The 26,295-nt window shown below is 34.6% G+C and overlaps 1 protein-coding gene and 1 non-coding gene across 2 annotated transcripts; one reads left to right on the top strand and one right to left on the bottom strand.

Annotated features, from left to right (window-relative positions):
- Positions 1–14,296: 14,296 nt before the first annotated feature.
- LOC131636840 (small nucleolar RNA R71) lies at positions 14,297–14,403 on the bottom strand. The gene has a single exon (XR_009294195.1). It is a non-coding gene; the product is annotated as a small nucleolar RNA R71 (small nucleolar RNA).
- A 589-nt stretch (positions 14,404–14,992) lies between these two features.
- LOC131636832 (uncharacterized) lies at positions 14,993–15,895 on the top strand. The gene has a single exon (XM_058907428.1). The coding sequence runs from the start codon at positions 14,993–14,995 to the stop codon at positions 15,893–15,895; it is 903 nt and encodes a 300-aa protein (XP_058763411.1).
- The last annotated feature ends 10,400 nt before the right edge of the window (positions 15,896–26,295 follow it).

Below are 26,295 nucleotides of genomic sequence, written 5' to 3' on the forward strand. Positions count from 1 at the left end.
GCATCTTAGGCCTACATACCCCTTAAGTGCAATAGGGAAGTCAAAGCTTTTGTAGTTCTCCTTAAAAGGAAAATAAAAGGCCAAATGGCAAAATTGTTTTGGGTGAAAAGCTTTAACAATACTCACGGATTTTTAAAAATGTTAAGCTTTAACAATACTTAACAAGTTTTAAAAAGCTGTCAAGCTTTAACAATACAAGGCAAGGGTTTAATAAAAGAGGTTTGTTGAGCTTTAACAATACTAAACCAATGGATTATTTAAAAAAGGTTGAGCTTTAACAATACCAAACCATTTTCAAAACAAGTAGAGTGCAAAACTTTAACAATGCTAAGCACAGAGTAAAAGAGTTTGAAAAAGAGAGTGAGTACCTTGACAATTTTAGTCAGTATCATTCTCATTCCTTTGGAGTTTTAGGCAACATCTTAAGCAATCAATCATGATGAATATCTCAAGTGATATGTGTGTGATAACATGTATATCAGGGATACAATCAAGGGCGGTTTCAACAATATATCAAGGTATATACTGAAAGATAAAAGTTGAATGAATAAAAGGATGACATACCTCAAGATCATTTCATGTATGAATGAATATGATGTGATGATGGATAAATGTCTCATGTATGTGAGGTTAGTTTAACAATATATATATATATATATATATATATATATATATATATATATATATATATATATGTGTGTGTGTGTGTGTGTGTGTGTGTGTGTGTGTGTGTGTGTGTGTGTGTATATATATATATATATATATATATATATATATATATATATATATATATATATATATATATACACACACACACACACACACACACACAAAGATAAAAACATAAACCAAGTATAATGTACAAGGATGAAAATAAACAAGTATATGTACAAGTATATAAGTAAGGAGAGATCATAGCAACGAGTGGTATAAACATGGTATTGCTAAAACATCAAAAGATCAAGAGATCAAATTAATTAGGATTTTAGGAATTTAGTTATGTACACCTAAACCTAATTAATTAAAAGTTGATTAAAACAAAATCCTAAGTGGATTGGATTAAGGGAAAATATCATCATCAATATTGATTTTATTCTAGCCTTAATTGATTCATAAAATATATACAAGTTACTTGGTAAAATTATTAAAAATAAGTTGATTTATAAAGCTTTTAAAAAGCATAAAAAAACTTATTTTTTTTATTTAATTTTTAAATGACTAAATAATAAGTATTTTTGTGATTTTAAAATATATTCTCAAAAAAAGATAAGATAAATAAGGAGTGTACAAAATTTCAAGTCAAAATAGGTTAATTGACTATTTCAAATAATTATGCAAAGTTATGAAATAAAAGAAAAGAAATCTACTATCTACATATTACTAAGAAATTGATCAAATTGACAAAATTACCCTTCTTACTAAAAAATATTACACTATAAATTGGACAAAATAGTAATTAACAAAATCACCCTATCACTTTTCTATTGTCCAATGAAAATGAAGACTTTTGCCACATGTCAATTGCAATATTTAGCATTCAACTTTTTCTCTCCAACACACATCTTCTCTCTCTTATTTCAAATTTCAAATTTCTTTCATATTTCATTTTCCCACACTTTCTTGCTTTCATTTTAATTTTTCTCCATTTACTTATTATCACAAAAATTATAATCTATTTTTTAATTTTAATAAAATTAAATATTTATTTATCTTACGGGTCACAGTCAACACATTATTTAATTTATTTTAATTGATCATTACACATTTTCTCTATCTTAATTACTAAAATTTAAAATTTCTCACATTTTTTTCACACTTTCTTACTTTCTTTTTTAATTTTTTTTCTCTATTTATTTATTACTCCTAAAAATATCTATTTTTTAATTTTAATAAAATTAAAATTTTTGTTTTATCACGGGTCACTATCAACACAATATCTATTTTATTTTAATCAATCATTTTCTTTATTTGAGTGATAATATCCTTTTTTTTTTTTTTTTTAATTTTCTCCATCTCAAATTTTTTTTATGATTATTTAATGCAATTAAATTTATATGATTATTGTTCATTTTATATTTGTATTTAAATATATTTTATATTGCATCAAAGATTTTTTTTTATTTCACGGGTCATTATCAATACAATATCTATTTTATTTTAATCAACAACTACTATTAATTGAGAGATAATTTTTATTTTTAAATGTTAAAATTTCATTTTTTTTCTCCAACTTACAATTTTTTATATATAATTATTTAATATAATTGAATTTATATGATATTTTTCATTTATAATTAAACAATTCATTTTAAATTTATATGTATCTAATTAAATTTTATACAATATCAAATAAATTTAAATTTACCCGTGCGGAAGCACGGGTATCATACTAGTTAGTGATTAAAAATAAAGGGTTTGATCTTGGCAAGTCTTGAACCCACGCCTTATTGTTTATAGCTCAAAACCTTAGCCGCTGGGCCAGGCGTTATTGACAGTCATCATAAAGCCCAATCAATTAAGAAAATAGTGAAACAAATCATAAATGGTTAAAAAAGAAATGAAGGCTCAAAAAATAGAAAAAGGGGGGATTCAAACCCACACCCTTGAAGGGGAAAGCCTAAAATGCTCACTTCAGCCGCTGTGGCAAATGATATAGTCAGTTTTAAAATGCAAACCAACAAATATATATTAAAACATGTTCTTGAATTCAGAAGATGAACTTCATCTTCAAACTCATGAAGATGAAAACTGGATCATCATCAATACTCAATCATTTTCAAAATTATAAACATGAAAATTGCTCAGTTTTTTTAACACAAATCCAACCATGTATCGTTCATCAGTTTAAATCAACTATAACCCATTAATTTTCCAGAAAACGTGATGAACCCTAAAACTTTGAATTAAAATTAAATGGCTAATATGTATAATTAATCTCTAATACCTTAGGGCTATTATTCAGCACATCAAAACAAGCAATCTGGTATTGAGAAATGTAAAAATTGGTGCTTAAATGACAAAGTTCAAGAGTGAGTTACTTACCTCTGCAACTGGAAATCAAAAATGGACTTAGAGAAGTTCTGGAAGTGTTGTAACAATCCTATTAGCTTTCACGAGTCCCTAGGAAGCTTTTGTAATGCTTAATTGGAGACCATACTTGGGGCTCTAACATGAGCACAACTCCCATGACCAAGAAGTTTGGGCTGCGGTGACACCTATCATAAGGTTCAACATTATGGAGATGCACCATGCTGACCGTGTGAGACTCCAATTTGACATGCATCAACCGATCCCGAATCCCCCCACTGATTTGGATTGTTGGCATCTGAAAAGTGTGAATCACCAATGGGATCACCAAGATTGGAAATCATTCGCACCTGAATGTTGTGAGATGTGGAAGCAGTGTCACCGCTATGTGCTCCAGTTCCCCGTTGCCCAACTCCCAATGTATCCAACTGAAGATTACATGGATTGTTATAGATCAGTCACAACCCCTGAAATGTATGTGTCCGACCCTTACTACTTACACGACCCCCGCCAACAGCAATACAACCAACAACCACCCCAACAACGCCAACAAAGTCAATAACACCAACAACGTCAGCCAAGCCAACCAAGCCAACATAGCTTTCACCAAATACAGTACCAACACCATCAGACCTCCGAACACTCTTACCCTGAAGAGTATCAAACGCCTTACCAAAATCAACCCAGCCAACAACAGTCGTGGGGCTTCACCCAACAACACCACGATGCGGGCCCCTCCACTAAGCAACCCAGCCAACATCACTCATGGGGCTTCACCCAACAGCACCACGACGCAGACCCCTCCACTAGGAAACCCAGCCCCGACATGGGCCTAGATGACGAATACGACCCAAACGAGCCAATGATCCCGCAATCATCACTTTACCATAGCTCCCTACAATCACAACAACAATAATATGGCTACACCACACCCCAACAAACAATGCCTTTTTTCCAAGGCAACTCAAGTGCTGGGTTTTACCAACCATACGAGGCGACCCCACCACCACGACAAAACTTTAAAGGCATGGGGACCCGACTCTTTGACAATAGGATAGAAGACTCATGTCCAACGAGCGCATGAAGGGGATAATCGAGGCCCACCTACCCAAACACAACGAGAACATCCAAGGACTAGGGGTGGTCGTCGACCACCTTTCCAACGGATCCAGACAACGCCTTCTTGCGAAACTGACGGTCATAAGGACCACGATTAGAATAATTTTAATGTTTTTTAAAAATATATTCCCGTATTTCTCGTATTTGTAATGTTTTTCCCGTATTTCCAGTTGTAATGCATCGTCTTATATCATTAATATATATTCCAACAATTCTAATTATTTATTTAGTAGCTTTTTTTAAATATTAAAAAAAACAAAACAAAAAATCCCAGCAACATTGGCGCCACCCGAGGTGGCTTATAAAAATCACCATGCACTAAGGCGCCACCCCAAGTGGCGCATATGACCAAGTGATTGTACTATGGCGCCATGGGAGGTGGCTCCTATGTGTAGGGCACCTCCTAAACCTGATTACCCAGGTAATTTTTTTCAAAACTTGGTTTTTTGGGTAATTTTTTTTTTAAAGTTGGTTATTTGCATTTTTTTCGTACACTCGTGAGTTTATTATAAATAGATTTTACTCTAATTTCAATTTAAAAGTAATATTTAATAAATAATTAAACTATATACAAATAATTAATTTAAATAAAAATAAAAATATTGACACAAAAAATTATTTAGTTGTTATTGAAAAATAAATTGAAAGTGTAAATGTATTTTTAATTAATTATTGATACTAAGATACTAACTATATCGAAATCTCAAATATCTAACAATCACTTGTGTAACACTCCACTTAAAAGTATTAAAAATTTAAAAAATAAATTCAGTTCAAATTTATTTATAATGTTAACTTTAATAGTAAAAGTATTCAATTGTTATATATTTTTCTCTTTTTAGTGTTTGAGCAGATATATGCACCATGAGTAAAAAAAAGGCCATTTGATTAAAAAATTATAAAGAAAAACTAAAATATTAACTTACACGTTTAAAATAGGCAATATAATAAAACTTTTGTATTTTTTTCTCTTATTTTTCACTCAAAAAATATAAAAACGTATTGTAAATAATTTAAATTTTTTCTAATTCTTACAGAACTTATGGAGTAATATAAACATTGTATTAAGGAAAATACTTTTGCAAAAAATAAAAATTAAATATACATATTACAAATATTTTTAATTTATTAACAATTAATATAAAGCCTAAACAAAATTAAATAGTCAGAGTTTAACATTTTTTAATATTGATTTGAGGGTTTTTATAAGAAATATTATTTTAAAATTGATTTATTATAAATACTAGATAAATATTATACAAATAAAATATATTTTAAACAAATGTATGATCGAACACTCTCTATTAATAGTCATCATTCAATTCAATTTCAATGTGTATGTAAAAACTAAAATTAAAATAAAATACACATCAAAGTAATTTATTATTTTGGAGATTAAACAACTTAAAAAATTAATTATTATGCAAAAACCAATGCTCACCTATGTAATATATTGAATCCTCTCAGATTTCTCAGCCCCTTTCATTAAGGAAACTTTCAAGAAAAAAAAAAGCAGCTAGTTAGAAGCTTAGAAAACTATTTGATATACATTACTTAGAAAACTTAGAACCACCAACCATTTTACTAATGACCTTTCCTTGTTAATATTAGCCACATTCCCTTCTCCTTATCCATCTTAAAACTTTTGTATGTCTTTCCTATGCATTTCCTTACAATCCTCATAGACATATACTTACATTACTTATAGAGCTTGTGAAAGTGTTATTCATGGATTTAACGATGGCATGAAGAGTTTTTCTTATGAAGCACAACCACTCAAACATGATATCAATAATGGCATGGCGACACTGATAATAATTTTAAAAATTGAATAAATTAAAAGTATTCCCAAATATTAATGCATGTGTTCAACATTTACACATCTTTTTTTTTCTAAAGTGTTGGTGTTACATTTCTTCCTCTATGACTTCCTAACTCATCAACTCTTGATATCAAAAAATGTTATTTTCTTTGAGTCACAATTTCCTTTTTATTCTTCTATTGGTTCTTCTCCTCACTCTATCAACTCTAATTTTACCAATCTTACCTAAAACTTAATTTTACCAATCTTACCTAAAACTTTATACATTTATTTTTTACCTCACTTCTATATTTTCTCTCTCGACTCCTATCTATTCAAATACACATATATTTATTGACTCTCCTAATTCTTCATTGTATAACTATTTCATCACCTACTACTCAGTTTCAATACCTACTACCCCTATTTCTCATGCTAATAACTATTTTATTAGATGTCATAATGATTATAATGACAACTTATCTAGCACTAAAAATCAGCTTTCATGTATTGATTACTACTTCATTAAAGCATAGTAAAAGCACGATAAAACCATTAAATCTTGATATCATAGTAATACCACTTCCATGGTAAAAAATTTAACAATGTTGAAAAGAATAGATAAATATGTAATTTTTTGTGTTAACGTATTATCGACTAAGTTGCAGATTTCAACAATAGTCGAATTTGTGTGCAACATTTTTTTCATCCATCGAAATAATCAGGTTGCTTGTTGGTTTGGAGAACATGAACAATTGGCACATGTGTCAGATGGATGTTAAATGTGCATTCCCTAATGGACCCTGAAACGAAGAAGTTTATGTTGCTCAACCAGTTGGGTTTGTGACACATGGCGAAGAGAGAAAGATATACATCTTACATAAATCTCTGTATGGATGCTTAAGAGTTATGATGAATGTAGATATCTTAAACACAATGAATTAGGTCATGTGTTGAAATTGTAATCTTTTGTGTCAAAGCCGCATGTTGGTAGACAGAACAAGGGTGTGTCGAAATAGTTTAACTTGTGTTGAGTTGTATTAGATGTCAATGTGTCAAAGCAGGTTGCTTCACACAGGAATTTGACTTAGACTAAAATAGGTATTTTGGGCTTTTGTAGTTTTGGATTTTGACTTAGGGAGAAAAACAACCTAAAACTATAAATAGAGGGAGTAACTCCTATTCTAAAAATATACTTGTATTTACAGAATTTTACAGTTGCAAAGTGAATAAAAATTTTCACAGTTTGTGGGCAGAGAGAAATTCTTCAGAAAATATTCTTCTTCCTCATTTTAATTTTGTTCAAACCCTAATTCACCTTTCTCGCCAAATTTTCTTTCTTCCTTATTTCATTGTGTAGCAATAAAGAATTATTCAAAGGTTTGAACTTAATTCCAACATTTTCAATGTCACATAGTGTTAAAGTTGTTGATCATGTTTTATAGACTATTATGCTTGATATGCTTAAAAAAATTGGACGGTATTTGGCTTTTGAAGTTTTTTTCTTATGTGTTATTTGTGTTTAGTTAGATTCGTGAATTTGTTCGTGCTTGTTATTGATTGATTGTGTTTTGCAGACCAAAGATGCTTGCTGCTTGTACCTACCATTCACATCCTGGATTTGGCTGAGTTAATGACAATATATTTTAATAAACATTGACTAATATCATATAATGAATCTTAAAATAGAAAAAATCAATTGTCAAGTAGTCACGTGATTTGAGAATATTATTTTACTCACAATCCCATTTATTCTCTGGAATTTCTAAACACCAAGAAAAGAAAAAGATCTACGCAGAGCTGGAATATCTAAACACTGAGAAAAGAAAAAGATCTACAGTATTTAACAAAACTAGAGCATTATTATTAACATACCCTACTTTATCTCTCATCTCTCCGGATAAAGTATCGTTTTAACTATTGATAGTTCAAAAATTACCATTGGTCATACTAAAAGAAGGCATCCGACCCTCTAACTCACCAGAAATAAAATATAAATAATAATAAAAACTAGTAAAACAAAAAAATTAAATTAAATTATAAATTAAAGTGTTATGATATCCTGGTTGCAATAGCGACCTTTTAATAGTTCTAAATCTACATTCCCCATAAAATTCCGGTAGAAAAGGATCATCGAAGCTAGTTGGCCAAAGGCCGGTAAGTCGGTATCACTTGTTTCATTTCAAATAGGGGTGGAAATAGGCTGGGCCGAGCTAGGCTTTGCCAAGCCTAAGTCTGGCCTGTCAAAAAAATTGAAGCCTAAGTCTGGCCTGTGGTCTGTCGTAGGCTTATTTTTTAGGCCTGAGCCTGACCTTTTCGAAGGCCTGGTTAGCCTGTTAGCCTATATAAAAGCCTATTTATTTTAGACATATGTATATAAGCAATTAAAATAATGTTTAAATAGACTAACTAACTAAAAGATCAAGAGACTAAAAATTTGTTTGCATTGACTTATTTTAACTCACCTTTTAGCATAATTTTTACAAGACTATTTGTTTAAGAGAACTTATGAAAACAATGTTCATCAGATGTTTTCATCTTATTTTTACAAGTTCTTCTAGATAACCAAATTTTATTTATGTATTTTAATTCAAAGTATAAAACATAACATAATGACAATAAAAAAAGTATTCATATTTGTTTAAATAGGCCGGCCTGATAGGCTTAAAAGGCTTCTTCTAGGGCCTGAGGCCTAGCCTTTTTAACTAAATAGGCTTATAAAAAAGCCTAGGCCTTTTCTATTTAAAAATAATGTGTGGCCTGGCCTGAGCCTATATAGGCTAGCCTGTAGGCCCCTGCTATCGGCCTGGCCTATTTCCACCCCTAATTCCAAAACACACCAAAAATTTATTTTGAGTTTCTCCTTCCTCACTCTCATAACTCTGTGTCTTTCGAATTGTCGATGCACCAACTTCTCCCCCTTTCTTTCTACTTGTTGAATTTTCGGAGTATTTTCTTGAATTCTCCTTAGAGAATAATGTTAATTTCTCCTCGTTTGAGTTGAGAAATTTTCAAGTATAAATTTTTCTTGGATTCTCTTTAGAGAATTATTTGAATTTCTCTATGTTTAAGAAATTATTGTGATTGGTCAAATGACCATTATTAAATTCTCTTTGGAGAAATATTGAAATTTCTCTTGGTTTGAGAAATTACTACGACTGGTCAAACCAGATACTAAGATGGTATTTGAATGGTCTTAGTACCATCTGAAAGTGTATTTCTAGACCGATTATCTATCGTGCAAATAGTAATCGTACAGTATAGAACTGGACTGTTTTATCCTGGAGGCGGCGCGGTAGTTCGACTGCTTTGCATTATTTTGGACAGTACCGCGAAACGTCTTAAAGAGAGCGACCTAGTCCGCGACTCGACCCGGTAATTTCTTCGGTGGCAAACTTTTTAGAACCGTGATCCAACAATTTTAAGACGTTTCGAATTGCCATGGCTACTGAAGAAATTATTGGTACCTTTGCGGATACTTTCTTTGACAAATTGGTCATGTTTGAGAGATGTCATTTCAAATGTTGGCAACAAATGATGATTTTTCTTCTTAATGTTGAAAAAGATAGCTAACATTTTGACTGAGGATATTTTGTTGCTCCTTTTGGATCAACCGAACAAACTAACAGTAAGAAATTTGAGGATTCAAAAGGAACACGTAATTGTGGTGAAGTTGAATCTGTTGCACAAATTAAAGCGAACAATTTACAACTTAGAAACGAAATCACCTTATAGAAAGAATAATTATAACATTCTGAATGAAATCGCAAATGATCTGTATGACTATTATAGTAATTGCGATACTTCAAAATATGTTTAAGAGAATCTGAAAAAACAAGTATGACATCAAAGAAGCTAGAGAACAGAAGAATGACTTTAGAAGCTACGTGAAGTATCAGATTGTAGATGAAAGGTCAGTGGAAACCCAAAGTCACGAGCTTCAAAAATTGCTCATGAGATAATCACTAAAGGTATGTATTTATATGAACAATTTGAATTTCTCTTATTATTGACAAACTGCCCCTAGTTTGAAAGTTTTTATGAATTATGCTTTGTTAGAAATTAAAATAATTTTTTATTTAGAGACTGATTATTCTCATTAAAGAAGAATATCATAGACATGATTAAATAGAAAAGTCTTGGTTGTTTTAAATAACAAAAATAAATTCGGTGTGGTTCTAAAGCCATATGGCAAATCATTATAAAATTAGAACTGCAATATTGTGAACCAAATTAAGAATGGAAACCCCTATGGCCCTAGTTGCTCAAACTAGACAACAACCACCACCTCAAAGAAATGACGTTGTTTTCCTTTTTTTCAACTGTGGAAAACCAAGTCATATGACTAAGAAATGTATCTTGTAATGCTTGAACTTGGTGTAGCCCGTAATGCACGGGTTAACCTAGCTAATGGAAAATTTATTCATATGATCATTGAAATCAACATGGTTGATAGATCTGATGGTTGGTGGATAAACACAGGCGTCTCTTGTCATGTTTATTATGATCGTGTTATGTTTAAAACATACACGAATACTAAAGATAAGAAAGTGTTGTTGGGAGATACCCACACCACTAATGTTGTCGATATTGGAGAAGTGGAACAAGGTCCACCTGTGAAAAGACTTCAATCTTGAAGGATGTCATGTATGCTCCCGAGATTATAAAGAATCATGTTTTTTTTTCTTCTTCTAAATAAGGAAAGATTTAGTCAGTTTATTGTGGTAGATTTGTACACCATCATCACAAAGAATAATATTTTTGTGAATGAAATTGATAAGTTTAAAAACTTTGTAAAGAATTTGAAAATGATTTAGTAAGAACTTGTAGTGATAGGTAAATTGTATGATTCTAGTTTATTTAATTATTTTTATAAACATATGGAATTGTACATGTAACGAATGCTCCATATTCTCCTGAAATGCATGGTAAAGCAGAAAGAATAGAACTCTTACAGAACTTGTTGTTGCAATTATGATGAATTCTGGTGTTGTACCTCACTAGTGGAGTTCCCAAGTTAAAGAGTAATATCTCTCCTTATGAGATATTAAAGAAAAGACAATCAAACTTGTCTTATTTGATAACTTGGGGATGTCTGGCTTATGTCAGAATTCTGGATCTAAAACGAGATAAACTCACTAGTAGAGTATATGAATGTGTATTCATTGGGTATGCAACAAACAGTAAGACATATAGGTTTTATGACCTAAATTCAAAAGTGATCATAGAATCACATAATGTTGATTTTTATCAAGACGAATTTCCCTTCAAATCGAGAAATAGTGGGGGCACTCAATCGAGTCACATTCCTGTGATAAGAAGCACATAAAGCAATGACAATGTAGAAATAGAACTTCGACGAAGTAAAAGAGTAAGAGTCTCTAAAGATTATGGGTCTGATAATTGCGACCTATAATGTAGAAGAAGATCCAATAAATCTTTAAGAAGCACTGTCATCTCTGGATGCAGACTTATGGCAAGAAGCTATTAATGATGAGATAGATTCTCTGGAATCTAACAAGACCTGGCACTTAGTAGACTTGCCTCCTGGTTGCAAACCAATCGGTTGTAAATGGGTTTTGAAAAAGAAACTAAAACCCGATGGAACTATTGATAAATACAAGGCTCGCCTTGTAGCCTAGGGTTTTAGACAGAGAAAATATAGATTTCTTCGATACCTTCTCTCCAGTCACTAGAATTACATCCATTAGGTTACTTATTTCAATTGATGCTATTTATAAGTACACCAAATGGATGTTAAAACTGCTTTTTTAAATGGTGACTTAGAAGAAGAAATATATATGGAACAACCAGAAAGGTTTGTGATCCATGGACAAGAAAACAAGGTTTGTAAGTTAGATAAGTCTCTGTATGGACTAAAACAAGATCCTAAGCAATGACATGAAAAGTTCGATAACTTAATCATATCGAATGGGTACAAAGTGAATGACAATGACAAATGCGTTTATTATAAATTTGAAAATCGCATATGCAATATCATATGTCTATATGTAGACGATCTACTCATATTTGGATCAAACATTTAGGCCGTTAATGCTATGAAATCATTGTTGTGCAACAAATTTGATATGAAAGATCTCGGAGAAGCGAGTGTGATTCTTGGTATCAAGATCACAAGATCCGAATAAGGAATTTCTTTGGATCAATCTCATTATGTGGAGAAGTGATAACACGAAAACGTATCGTATATTTAGCTTAATTTACATGTATTATTATCTTATTTTATTTCTATTTTATTATTTTATTTCGTGTTATGCCGGTATTTTGTATTTGTTTCAAGAATTTATTAAATCAGAGCTCGAAAAAGAAATGATCGGAAAAAGGAGCTAAAATGAAGAGAAATTGCTAAAAGGGACACTTGAATCAATGGGGTGCAAATAAGAAGCAAGAAAGGCCCAAGACAATGCTGCAAGACAAGCCCACACGCAAGAGAGAAGGGCACGTGATGAGTGGCACAATGAAGTGTCTGCCGTCAGTCACACACCCCCTCCTGCCGGTCGGCACCCTCCTATTTTAAAGTGTGTGACGTTAGTCACACACTAAAGCCCAGAAGAGGCGTTGCCCAGTTTTTCTCCGCCATTTTCTCCTCCGAAAGACCTGCTACTGCTACGAAACAAGTTCAAATCCAAGAATTGGCAGCTCTATAAATACCCATCAAGAATAATTGAAAGGGTTACGAATTTTACCCTAAGTGCCGTCATTTTCTTTTCTCTGCAAGTTTCAATTTCCAGTTCTGCTACTTCTTCCTACCCACTTTCTGCAATAGATTTCCACACCGGAAATACTATTGCAACTCTGTTTTTCTTGTTAGCTTCAGATTTAGTTTTAGATTTTAGTATTAGATTTAATTTCCGAATTTGATTCAAGTACCGGATTCAAGAACCAGTGTTGCAAGATTTCAAATTTCAGTCTACAATTTAATTCAGGTTTATTTATTAGCATTTATTATTAATTACTGTTTATGTTAGTTTATCAGATTATGTCCGGATTATTTTATACCTGCTATGTTTGTTCTGTTCCGTCTATTAAAATAATGTCCGGCTAAATATCCCTTATCGGTATGTAAAGTCATATAACCGAGGGAATCTAGTGACGCTATCGATGTAATTTATTAACTAAAATTTATTTATCTGGCTGTAATTTCTAAACGCTTAATTAAACTGTTTTATAACGAGAGTTAAAAACAATAGAAGTTAGGATTAATAAAAACGGAAGTTTGAGGTTTTAACTGGACCTTAGAAATTAGGCATTAACCTTAAATACAGCGAGAGCGCTTTAAGGGTAATTAGTTTTTATTTGTTTTCAAAAATCACTTTGAACTTTAATTGATACAGCGAGAGCGCTCACTTAGGTTTAATAGTGAAATCATAATCAATAAACACGAGAGTGTGAGAGGAGGGTTTTTAAACTATTAATTTCTACAGAAAAGTAATTTCAAATTACGATCCGCATCGATAGTTTACTAGATCCCCGACGTCCGACTATTACATACTGATACAATTATCCTTGATTTAAAATAATTCTATTCTTTATTTTTTTCCCGTATGATCTCAACCAATCAAACGATAGCCTTAGATTTACGTAGTAACGATTAACTATATTAAGGTCGATTCTTAGTCCTTTGGGTTCAATATCTTTTTAAAACTACGCGATAGACTGTGCACTTGCAGTTATAATCACAGATATACCCACTTTGTCGCGATCAAGTTTTTGGCGCCGTTGTCGGGGACTAATTTAGTCGATATCGTAATTAACTGTTACGTTGTAAAGAATAAGGCAACTTAATTACTCTAATTCCCTTTGTGCATGCCAAATACTCGCTCTCGAAGTGAAGACTTAGTGCTGCCAATTCCCGAACCGGAGCGTTCTATCACTGTATCACGTCGATTACGACGAACTCGCACTCTTGTTCCTAATCCTACTTCTGAACCAGTTGAAGAATCAACCATGGGAGAACAACCACGTCCTCTCAATTCGTATGCCATTCCTTCGCAAGCTGAACCACACAATAGCATTGCCGCCCTTGCTATTGAGGCGAACAATTTCGAGCTAAAACCGTCTTTGTTGTCAGTTGTACAATAAAATCAATTTTCTGGAAATTCGACGGAAGACCCTAATCTTCATTTTTCAGTGTTCTTGCAATACACAGACACTGTAAAAGCAAATGGTGTCAGTTCGGAAGCTATCCGACTGCGCCGCCTTTTTCCTTTTTCACTAAGGGATAGAGCTAGAGCTTGGCTCCAGTCTTTACCCGCAAATTCTGTCACGACCTGGAATGAACTTAAGAAAGTCTTCCTGGCACGATATTTTCCACCTAGTAAGACTGCCATGCTAAGAGCCCAGATCAATGGGTTTAGACAAAAAGACAACGAGTCCTTATTCGAAGCGTGGGAGAGGTACAAGGACATGCCGAGACTCTGTCCACATCACGGTTTAGAACAATGGTTAATTATCCATACCTTCTACAATAGTCTCCTCTATAACACGAGACTTACAATTGACGCCGCCGCAGGTGGCACACTGATGGACAAAGAATATGCCGATGCCTACGCACTTATCGAGAGTATGGCTCAAAACCATTATCAATGGGGACGCGAGAGAACTCAGCCAGAGAAAACTTCTGAAGAGAAATCTTCAACGAAGAGTGGTATGTACGAGATAAGTAGCCTCGATCACGTTAACGCCAAGGTCGATGCCCTAACTCAGAAGATCGAAAACCTCACTGTAGCACCTGTAGCCGCCGTGGCTGCTGTTTCCCCAAATTGTGAAATATGCGGGATGTCTGGACACGCTGCCCTCGAGTGCCATCTTTTGGCAGGAGTTTCCCTCGAACCAGTAAACTATGCTCAAGGAAACCCTAACTCAAACACATAAAACCCAGGATGGAAAAATCACCCTAACTTCTCATACAAGAACAATAATGCTTTGTACGCGCCTGGTCAAGCACCCAGTGTACCACCTGGATATCAAAAGGCACCCTTCGCTGCTCCTAATGTCCCCAGGAAGTCTAACTTAGAATTAATGATGGAAAATTTCATAGCCACTCAAACTCAGACTAATAAGGATTTCCTAAACCAAAACGTGCACACTAATGAGCAAATCAAACAGTTAGCGACTAAAGTAGACGCGTTGGCCACTCACAACAAGATGCTTGAGACACAAATCTCTCTAGTTGCACAACAACAAGCACCTACTGCCGCACCTGCTAGGACATTTCCTGGACAACCACAACCGAATCCAAAAGGACATGCTCATGCTATTATTCTGCGAAGTGGTAGAGAGATGGACGAACCGACTGACCCTAGGCTTAAAAACCCTGATATGTTCCAAATCTCTGATAAGACAACTGAGGAGGAAAGTAGACCCAAGGATAAACCAAGTAACCCGAAAGAGAAAGAGGACAAGGAAGGCGAGACGGAGGAAAAAGAAGCGCCATACATACCTCCACCACCTTATAAACCACCTATCCCGTACCCTCAAAGGTTCGAGAAATCTAAAAGCATAGGGCAGTTTAAGAAATTTGTCGAACTTCTTAAACAGTTAAACATTACAATTCCGTTTACAGAAGCCATTACCAAAATGCCCTCATATGCTAAGTTCCTAAAAGAAATATTATCGAATAAGAAGAAAATAGAAGACAACGAGACCGTAACACTCACTACCGAATGTAGTGCGATAATTCAAAATAAAATGCCACCTAAGCTAAAAGACCCAGGAAGTTTCTCCATACCTTGCAATATAGGAAAATTTGTCATAGACAAAGCTTTGTGTGACTTAGGAGCTAGTATTAGCCTAATGCCTCTGTCCATTTGCGAGAAACTTAACATGGGAGACCTAAGACCAACCAAGATGTTAGTACAACTTGCAGACCGTTCTGTTAAGTATCCTGTAGGTGTTCTTGAAAGCATACCCGTCCGCATCGGATAATTCTACATTCCTACGGATTTCATAATTATGGACATAAAGGAAGACGTCAATACCCCTATAATCTTAAGAAGACCCTTTCTAGCTACCGCTGGAGCTATTATAGACGTGAAGAAAGGCAAGTTGACATTCGAAGTAGGTGAGGAAAAGGTCGAGTTTATTCAAACACAATTCCTTCAAGCCCCAGCTATAGAAGATACATGCTATCTGGTGGACGTTATTGATGGATGTGTAAGAGAGATAGGATTATCAGAAGAATATTACTCTGAAGTTATAAAGATTCCGATGCCCCAGATTTTCGAAGATGACAATTGGCGTCCGGAATATCGAGATGATAGTTTAAGCAAATGCTTAGCTTTAACACTTAACCCTATGCCTTGCCCTAAGAAACCAACCTTGGACCTTAAACCGTTACCCAAGACTCTTAGGTATGAATACCTAGACGATGAGCTCAAAAGACCAGTAATAGTTAACGCAGAGCTAGGAGCCACAGAGACCGAGAAGCTATTACAAGTGTTAAGGAAGTATCCATCTGTGTTAGGATATAACATTGCTGATTTGAAGGGAATAAGTCCTTCCATACGTATGCATCGCGTCATGTTGGAAGAAGATTGCAAAACCTCTAGGGAACATCAAAGAAGGATTAACCCTATCCTGAGCACAGTAGTTAAAGATGAAGTTACCAAACTTTTGAATGTCGGAATTATATATCCAATCTCTGAAAGTCAGTGGGTAAGTCAGTGGGTAAGTCAGGCGAATCTATCGCCGAAAGAAAGGTGACCGGAGCAAGGATGTGTATTGACTATCATAAATTGAACAAAGCCACAAGGAAAGACCATTTCCCTCTTCCCTTTATTGACCAAATGCTCGAACGCTTAGCAAAACACTCTTATTACTGCTACCTGGATTGTTACTCAAGGTTCTTTCAGATCCCAATTCACCCTGACGACCAAGAGAAAACAACCTTCACATGCCCTTATGGAACATTCGCTTATAGAAAAATGCCGTTCAAATTATGTAACGCCCCTGTGACATTTCAGAGATGCATGATGTCAATTTTCGCTGACTATATAGACAACATCATGGAAGTCTTTATGGACGACTTCTCTGTATGTGGGGAGGATTTCGAAGGATGCCTCTCAAATCTTGAAAAAGTTTTGGACAGATGCATACAAGTTAACCTCGTCCTAAACTGGGAAAAGTGTCACTTTATGGTTGTCATACCCCAAAATTTTCCCACCATTTTCATACTTAAACTCACTTGAATATCAAAGTCTCAATACTTGACTGAATGCGTACTCTCCTAAACAACAACTCCCTCAAACTAGGGTTTTGATCTTTTCAAATTAAATCAAGTTCTAAGACCTCAAATAGATCCCATGGCATCTCATATGCTTCAAAGGATCCTCATGCCAAGTTTCAAGCTCTGATTCATAAGATTGCTCAGTCAACTACTCAAACAGTCAACAGTCGACTGATTTGACCTAAAAGTCAACTAGGGTCAAAGTACAGTCAAAATTTCTGATTTTTGGTCAAAATCAACATTTTAATGTTAGATTCATCATTTGATCAAGTTTTGATCATGATTCATCAAGAAAAGCTCCAAAATCATCAAAAACCTAAGTTTCTAAATTAGGGTTTTTAAGGAGAAAGTTAACCCAACTTTGACCAGCCATAACTTTCACATGGAACATCAGAAATTTCCCATCCAAAGCTCAATTTAAAGTAAATTGAATTCTCTACAACTTTGTCTCTCACAAGCCAAGGCCAGAAATGCACCATTTAAGAGATACAAGCCAAAACATTATAGGTCCTTCTAGAAGCTCGCAAAAAGCTGTTTTCTTCTAGGAGCCATATCTTCAAGATAAAATCCTCAAATGCAAAAAAGCTTCCATAGTGGCTTGTAGAGGACATCTTGAGCTTTCCAAAAAGTCCTAGAACATCTCTATATGATAAAAATTGAATGAGTTATGGCTCGCACAAGTTGGGCGATTTTGAGAAAATGCATAAAATGCAAAATGGAGAAGTTTGAGGTTTTGAACCTTTGGGCCTAACTTTTGGATTTCAAACATGTCCATGGGCCTTATAATTACCTTTTAATTAATTATTTTATTTTTATAATATTTATCTTATTTATTTGAATTTTTCATTTAAATATGAATAAATCATTATAAATGTAAAGAATTAATTTCAAATCAAAGATTTAATTTTTGTAATCAAATCCAATCATCCAAATGCTTCATATTAGGTGAAAGTTTCGTGCAAGATGATTTGGAAGGAGATGAGAATGATTAGAACCAAAAATAGAAAGTTTCATGTATATTTCCAATCAAAGATTTCTTCAAGAAATACATGATAACCAAGCCCATTCCTTGACCTAATTCACTTGCCTATATATACCTAACAAGGCTCAGCTATTAGGGGAGGAATTTTTGAAGAGAATGGTTAGGGTTTCCAAGAGCCAAAATATCAAAGAAAAGGTGGATTTTCGTGAACCTTCCTCAAACAATTTCGGAGCCCTTAATCCATTCCAACATCCTCCCATGATGGTTTAGGGTAAGATTGTTCCATGGTTCGGACCTCATGTTGCCCAGAACGCAAGGTTTACATTCATCATGTTCTTTATGTTAACTTTTTCGTTTTCGATTAATTAATGTATGTAAATGCAAACTAACGACCCTAATGTGTTCATGTGATGTATTAGAAGCAATTTGATCATTAACTTACAGATTTTGGTGGTTGAATAATCACTTGCCATTGTTAGGGCAAGGATTCCCATGAGCTTCGTATATATAGTTTCAGGGGGATTCATCAAGATTTAACACCACTATTATGTTCAGGAGGAAAATTCATGAGGATCTGGGCAAGATTCGTGTTTTTTTAACGTGTGTTCTCTGAGTTTTAATGATTTGTAGAATTCAAAGGACTTTTCGCAAGAAAAGTTGCAGCTAAAGCCATAAAAGAATCCGCGGGAAATCTGGGTTCTGATTTTATGGAGGACGGTGAACAGTAGGAGAACACGCGTGGCGCAGAATCATTCGCGGGTCAGCGTTCCACTCCTCTCTCCGCTTGCGTGTCACTGCTGCGTTCGTGGGTCAACCAAGCTCTCTCTCTCTCCCTTCATTCAATTGGTTCACGCAAGAAGACAGTGGGCCCGGGCTAATTATTTTGACTTTTCCCATTTATTCCATGTTTTTATATTTATTGAAAACCAATTATTATATTAACAAATGTGACAAATAGCACAATTGGCCAAAGGAGGGATGTTTAAGGTACATGACTTGTGTTCAAGCCTTGGCGCAGACATCTTCATTTTTACAAATTATTTCTTCCTCGATCCAGTGCGTCGCCCCATGCCTGCATACCATGCGCCATCAATTGATCACCATCAGATTTTCTCAGGGACCAGATCCAACGCCCTAGGACGCGAAGGTACACCATGGACTCTCAGAGATGAGACACATAGGATCCAGAGCTAAGTATTTTCTAATTTATTTATTTATTTATTTTTTATTTATTTTTGTATAATTCTATTTTTTTTTCATTCTTTTTATTTTTTTTTATTATCATATTTTTTTATTTAGACTTATCACATAAAATTACATAATAATTTTATAATTCATTTTTTAATCGAAAACTCGATTTTTCCACAAATTTATCAATAATTATTTTTAAACAATAAAAGTTATTATTTTTGTATATACTTTTAATTAATTAATTAATTAGGTTGAAAATTAATAATTAATTGTTAGGTTTGTTAACCTCGATTCATTTATAAACCCTAGAATCCTCAGGTAGGTGTTATCCACTAACGCATTTTTAAGCCTTATAAACCTTTTTGGTCACAATAAATTTTCTTAAATAACCCTTTTAGGTTCAGGATTAGGGTTTGTAAACTTTTTAGGGTTTGTAATCAATTAGGGTTTAGATCAGTTACTGCACTAACATTTTTCTTCTTCGTGGATAATTTTCAGGATTAACCAAGATCTTTCAGCCACGCGCCATTAGATCAAAAAGCTAAGTTTCTAATTATTTTTCTAATCCTTTTCTTGTTTAAATATCATTTTGATTTTGATTTTGCCTTTTGATTAAAATAGGGTTTGTTCCAATCGCCAATGAATTTATAATACACTCACCCTTGTCTGTTTACCTTTTAATTTTCAGAATTGGTTGAGGGTTCGAGGAAGATCAAGGCGCTTAAGGATGTTTATACTAATTATTGATCCCTCTTATTTTCTGCTTTTATTCCCCTTCCCCGCAGGTGTTTATTGTAATAGCGTAGGACTTTTATTTTTCTGCCTTTAATTCCTGCATCTTTAAACTGCGTGGTTAGTAATCTTAGAGAGTGATAAACCATGAATTGAACATAGATCACTAATTTACAAGATAAATATCATCGAAGTTAACCACGTGATTGTGCCACACACACACCTTTAGGGTAATTCCTCTTGTTGCCTTTGTTGCTTGTTGCCTTATGATTCTGTTGCCTCTAATTGTACTAAATAGTCAAGTCCCTCGTTTCTGAGGATACCTAAAGCAAGGTTGCCTATAGAGATTAAAAATCATCTAGTCCCTCGATGTTGCCTCGGAAAAATAAGATGATTGTCCCAATTGCTAAGGTATCCTCGCATGATGCCTAAAAAGATTAATGACTATTATATCCTTCCCTTAGACTACCTGCCCTCTTTATGGAAAGGGACAGTCTTATGGCGAACGATATCTCGATGACCCTTCAAACATCCAATTGAAAGACTTCCTGCCCTCTCATGGTATGGATAGACCCTTTCGCCCGAAAAGCTAAAAGAACGATCTTTCAAAACTTAGGGTAGGTAACTTTTAATTGCTTGCTCAATTCAAATTCAAAACTCTTTCCACTCTTCTTCAAAATCAAATTCAAAAAGACTACGCTTATTTACAAGCTAAAGTTCTTCTTCAAAGGTTTTTCTATTCACACCCTACTTTTCAAACAATTCAAACATTTTGAAAACAAAGTGAGCTAAGCAATTAAGAGCCCATGGATAACCATGGATGCAAAGGGTGCCTTACACCTTCCCTTTGTATAAATTACCCCCCGAACTCAAAATCTTTTTAAAAGGTCTTTTTCTGTTCTTTTAGCCTTTCTATTAAATTGGATAAAATAAAAGTCGGTGGCGACTCTTGCTCACCGCAACATTTTGCTTGCGAAAATAAAAGAGGAGCTACCTTAGAGCTAGGATCACTTTAAATTTGTTTGACTTGTTTGCTTTATCTTTAAAGGTTGTTTTGGGTATTCTGCTGTGTGAAAGATCCTACACCCGGATCTAGTGTACCTTAGGTATGTGGCAAGAGACCAAGGAGATTGTACGACATGTATCGTTATGGTTGATCTGGTGGCCACCGTTAGTGCGACGCTTTGGTTTGTCCTGATGGCCCTTGAATATGATCGAGGAGACATTTGGCTACCGCGTGGTGTCATAAGCACTAATTCGCCCTTAGAACCTTAGTTGAACTTGACTTTGGCCTATAGGAAGTAGCGAGATAGCTGGCTTTGGATTCCTGACTAAAGCCGGTTGATGCTCGATGCTACACTCATTGAGATTGGACTCTATGGATGCTTTTGGCTGGCCGATCGAGTGCCATGTTGAGACAATGCCCGCGAGAAAGATCAGGGATATGAGCACCATAGAACCCGGTTACTATTCTAGGACAAGTTGAACTAACTAAACGTCAATGGGGAGGGTACTTACCTACGAACTTCAAGCAAGCCTTTAAACCTAGACACTTGTGTGAGTTGCTTGTGTGTGCTGCTAACCCTTTGATTTTCTTGCAGGTTTTGTTGTAGGACTTGTTTGTCCTTATTACCTTACGTTTTGTCTAATGCATTGCATTCGCATAACATCATAACATTGCATGTTAACTAACCCTTTCAAGGATCTTGGGGATTTAGGGCGCACAATTTCAGGTGCTCTTATCAAGGACTGTACTCTTATCTAGTGGCAAGAGGATTTATTTTCCTCTGGTTATCCGCCTTTCAATTCAGAGACTTGGTACCTATCAAGGGGCAAGAGGATTTATTTTCCTCTAACCATGTACCATCAAATTCAGAACTATCCCGAATTAGAGGCTATGACTCACTCGATATGGTGAGCTCGATTCCCATAGAAGAACATCCAAGAATCAGAATTCTTCAAACGAAGATGCGATCAAATCATTTTCTAATGTTGCTAACTAAATTTCTTAAAGATCCTTGAAAACATTGCATCTCCACTCATAACATTGCATAACAGGTTTCCTACGATGGGTTTCTCATCCTTCCTCGCTGTTTATTTCAGCATCATGGATCTCGAGCAATCAGTCAAAAATCTTCAGGCTCAGAACAACCAATTCCGAGAGATAATCCTTAACTTGGCCAAGGGGCAAGAAGAATTGAAGGTACTTTTGATCGAGAAGGAGAAGAATCAACATAAGTATCAAGGTAGTAAAGATAATCGGTATTCCAAACCTAAACGGTCATTTACTCCATTGCACATGCCGCTGTCTTAAGTTCTGCAGCAACTGCTCAATCAGAACTTGATAACTATATTGCCTCCATATTCAATTCCTACCAATCCTGCTCCTGGGTACAAGTATAATGCAAGATGTGCTTATCATTCGAACAGCCCTGGTCATGATACTGAAGATTGTGGACCGTTGAAGCACAGGATTCAAGACTTAATTGACGACAAGATCATTAACTTCAACTCACTTGAGAAGCCTCACATGCCTAATGTTGTGCACAACCAGAAAGGTCGAGATAAATGCAACCAACAGGTTGGGGAAGTTCCGATCTCCACAACAGCATCACAATAACAACGTAAACATAGCGCGCCTAAAAGACAATTCACAAAGATCAATATGACTTTGGCTGAAGCGTTACAACAGTTGCTGAAGAAAGGGCTAATTACCTTGAGGGATCCTCCTCGGAATCCTAACACCTTGTCTCATCAGTACAATCCTACCGCGAGATGTGCTTATCACTCCGACAACATTGGACATGACACTAATGATTGCTGGCCATTGAAGAATAAGATCCAAGACATGATCAATGATGGTGAAATTGAATTCAACCATCCCAAGACTCATGTAGTGATCACTGCTCACATGCCTAATCACGACAAGACTGATTAATGTCTAGAAGGATGAACTTTTTAGTCATTAGACTTATTTTCATACGCAATTTCTATTCTGTTGGTTTAAACATTTGACTTATGATAGACATTATCTGTTTTAATAATCATCATCAGTGCATTGCATATGTTTGTCTTGAATAAATTATTTTGCTATCACTCATTTTAAATTATTTCTTTACTTTGCATATTGTAATACGGTGAACTGACTTTAAAGAAATGTTGCGGATAGCAAGAGTCGCCACCGACTTTTATTTTATCCAAATTAACATAAAGGCTAAAAGAACAGGAAAAACCTTTTAAATGAAAACTGAGTTCGGGGGGTAATTTATGTAAAGGGAAGGTGTAAGGCACCCTTTGCATCCATGGTTTTCCATGGGCTCTTAATTGCTTTTCTCTTTGAAACCAAAAGTTTAGAAATGTAGAAGAAGAAGAAATAAGGACTTTAGCTCGTAAATGAGCGTAGCCTTATGAGTTTTTAGAAAAAGGGGAGAAAATAATTTTAAACCAGAGCAAAGCAATTAGGGGCAAATTACCTGGTTAGATGAAAAATGTTCTTTTAGCCTTTCAGGGCTATCCATACCATAAGAGGGTAGGGAAGTCCTTTCATTTGGAGGTTGAAGGGTCGTCGAATTATCGTTCGCCACAAGACTGTCCCTGCCATAGAGGGGCAGGTAGTCTAAGGGAAGGATCAGAATAGCCATTTACTTTTAGGCAACCGGAGGATACCTCAGCACTTCGTAGGCAACTTCGAGGGACAAGATCATATTAGCGAATCGAAGGCAGCATCATTGGGACCTATGATCTTAAGAATGAACTGAGGGCAACATTGCCGAGGTATCCTCGTATTCGAGGGACTTGGCTATTCTGCATTAAAAAACACAAGGCAACAGGCAACAGGCAACAAGAGGGGTACCATAAAAGGTGTGTGGGTGCAACAATCACGTGATCAGATTCAAAATAATTTATCTTGTAAAATTAATGATTCTATTTCAATTCGAGGTTACACTCCCTAAGTTACTAACCACACAGTTAAATAATATACAATGTTAAGTGCCTTCAATGCCACACAATACAACTAGGGAACAGTTACATAATCAGCCATGGGGGAAAAGGCAATAATAAAACCCCAGTAAAGCAATAAGGGTTGACATAAGTAATAATAAAGGAAGAATTAAAACATATCAGGTTTTAGGGTTACCGACTAATCGAGCTTTGACCGGCTGGCTAACCCTAAAAATTGGAAAGGAAAAAGAAACAGAAGGGTGAGTGCGTTACCAATTCATTGACACTTAAGGCTAACCCTAATTTGATAAAAAGAGGCAAAATAATAAAAAAAATGAATAAAAAAAATAAATACAGAATATGCCTTAGCTTTTGATCTGATATGGCTCGTAGGCGGACGAACCCTGATGATAACCCTGAAAAACTGCACAAGGAAAACGTTTTCAGTGTAGGCATGATCTTCGTAAACCCTGATTAGGGTACGAATTAAATATGATTAATAGAATAAATAAAAACAATTTAATTAATTATTGGTTTTTCAACCTAATTAATTAAATCGGTGAAAATCGGGTTTTGATTAAATATCTAACCCTAATATCTTTTTTAATCAATTAATAAAGTTTTTGTGATTTATTAAGTTATTCAAATAAATAAAATCAATTTAAATCAAATAACATGGTTAATAAAAAAATAAAATAAAGATTTTATTTTAATATTTGTGAAAAAAAGAAATTTAGAAAAAAATAATTTTGTTTAAGGAAATTATTAAGGGATTTTTTAATAAAAATAATATATAAACATATAGAATAAAAATAAAATAAGATTGTGTAATAAAAAAAATTAAAGAAAACTTAACTTTTAATCTGCTGTGACACCCTGGTGAAGGTCCTTGGTGCACCTACTTCCCTGGTACGTTAGATATGGGGCGAAAACGATTCAATGGATGGATGATGATGGCGCATGGTATTGCCATGGAACGAGAAGCACCAGATCCGAAGGGCCCTCTCAAGCAAATGCGTGCGTTTTCACTTTTCAAACTGACCAATGATAGCTTGCCAGCGCATCGTCTCCTACCTTAGGGAAATGCAGAGCATGCTTTTACATCGCTTTTCTTGAAGCGCTATAAAAGGTCCCTACTTTTTTACACATGTGAAATCAAAAACGCCCAAAAACAAAACGAAAATACTTCGCGACTATGCCATTAGGATCGTCCAGTGCCCCTGAACACAATTATGGTTTCGATTTGGCCTAATTGTACCTGTAAAGAGAATCCCCAAAACGAAACCCTAGATCCCGTTCATGGCATAGGGCGATTCAAGCATTCAAATAACAAACTAAACGCCTAGAATTAATCAGAACTCCACAACAATTAATAATATGCAATCAAAATGTATTTATATGCAATGATTCAACGAAAACGAAGCGGATTTCAGAATTTGCAAACCGTGATAAATCGATGGATGTTTGTGATGTTTCGAGCCCTTTGATCGGTTGGGATAGCTTCCTGAGATTCCTAGGAAGATGTTTGGATCCACAAAAACCTTTGAAACAATCTGCACTTGTGAATTCGAGTTTGAGTTTTTGCTTGAACTTTGGTGACTCGGTTAGGGTTCTTTTTGCAGAATTTTCATGAGATTTTGGTTTGATATTGTTATGTTTATATATTAGGGTGAATTAAGTCAACTAATTTTAGCCAAATCTAATTGAATCCTTGATTTGCAATTTGAGAAAATTTGGTCCTTGAATCTTTCTAATTATGGACAAATTTTGATCCAATTGTTCCACATAAGATATGCACGAAATTTGATTGGTTTTTTGAGTTAAATGATGATTGAATGTGATTGGAACTAAGAAAAAATCAAATCTTTTCAATTTTTCTTCCGAATATTGATTAAATCCATGATTTTGATGAAATAAAATTCAAATAAAATCAAATATTCATCATATTTTCGTGGCTTTGAGATTGAGTATCTTTGATGGCTTGGGGCAAGATTGAATCAAAAAAGATTGGGTCCTTTTGCAAAAAGATTCATTTTGGAGCCCTTTACTTCACATTTTTTCCTCAAAAATTGTCCAACTTTGACAAGGCATATCTCCCTTAATTTTTAAGATATGGAGGAGTTCTAGGACTTTTTGGAAACCTCAAGATGTCCTCTACAAGCCACTTTGGAAACTTTTCTGCATTTGAAGAATTTATCTTGATGATATAGGCTTTGACAAAAAACTGCTTTTGGTTGACTTTCAAAAAGGACC

The sequence above is a fragment of the Vicia villosa genome, unplaced genomic scaffold (genome assembly GCF_029867415.1).
Source record: "Vicia villosa cultivar HV-30 ecotype Madison, WI unplaced genomic scaffold, Vvil1.0 ctg.001841F_1_1, whole genome shotgun sequence".
NCBI lineage: Eukaryota > Viridiplantae > Streptophyta > Magnoliopsida > Fabales > Fabaceae > Vicia > Vicia villosa.

Coding starts and splice junctions, on each gene's coding strand:
- LOC131636832 (XM_058907428.1), top strand. CDS start 14,993: ATGGAAAATTTCATAGCCACTCAAACTCAGACTAATAAGGATTTCCTA.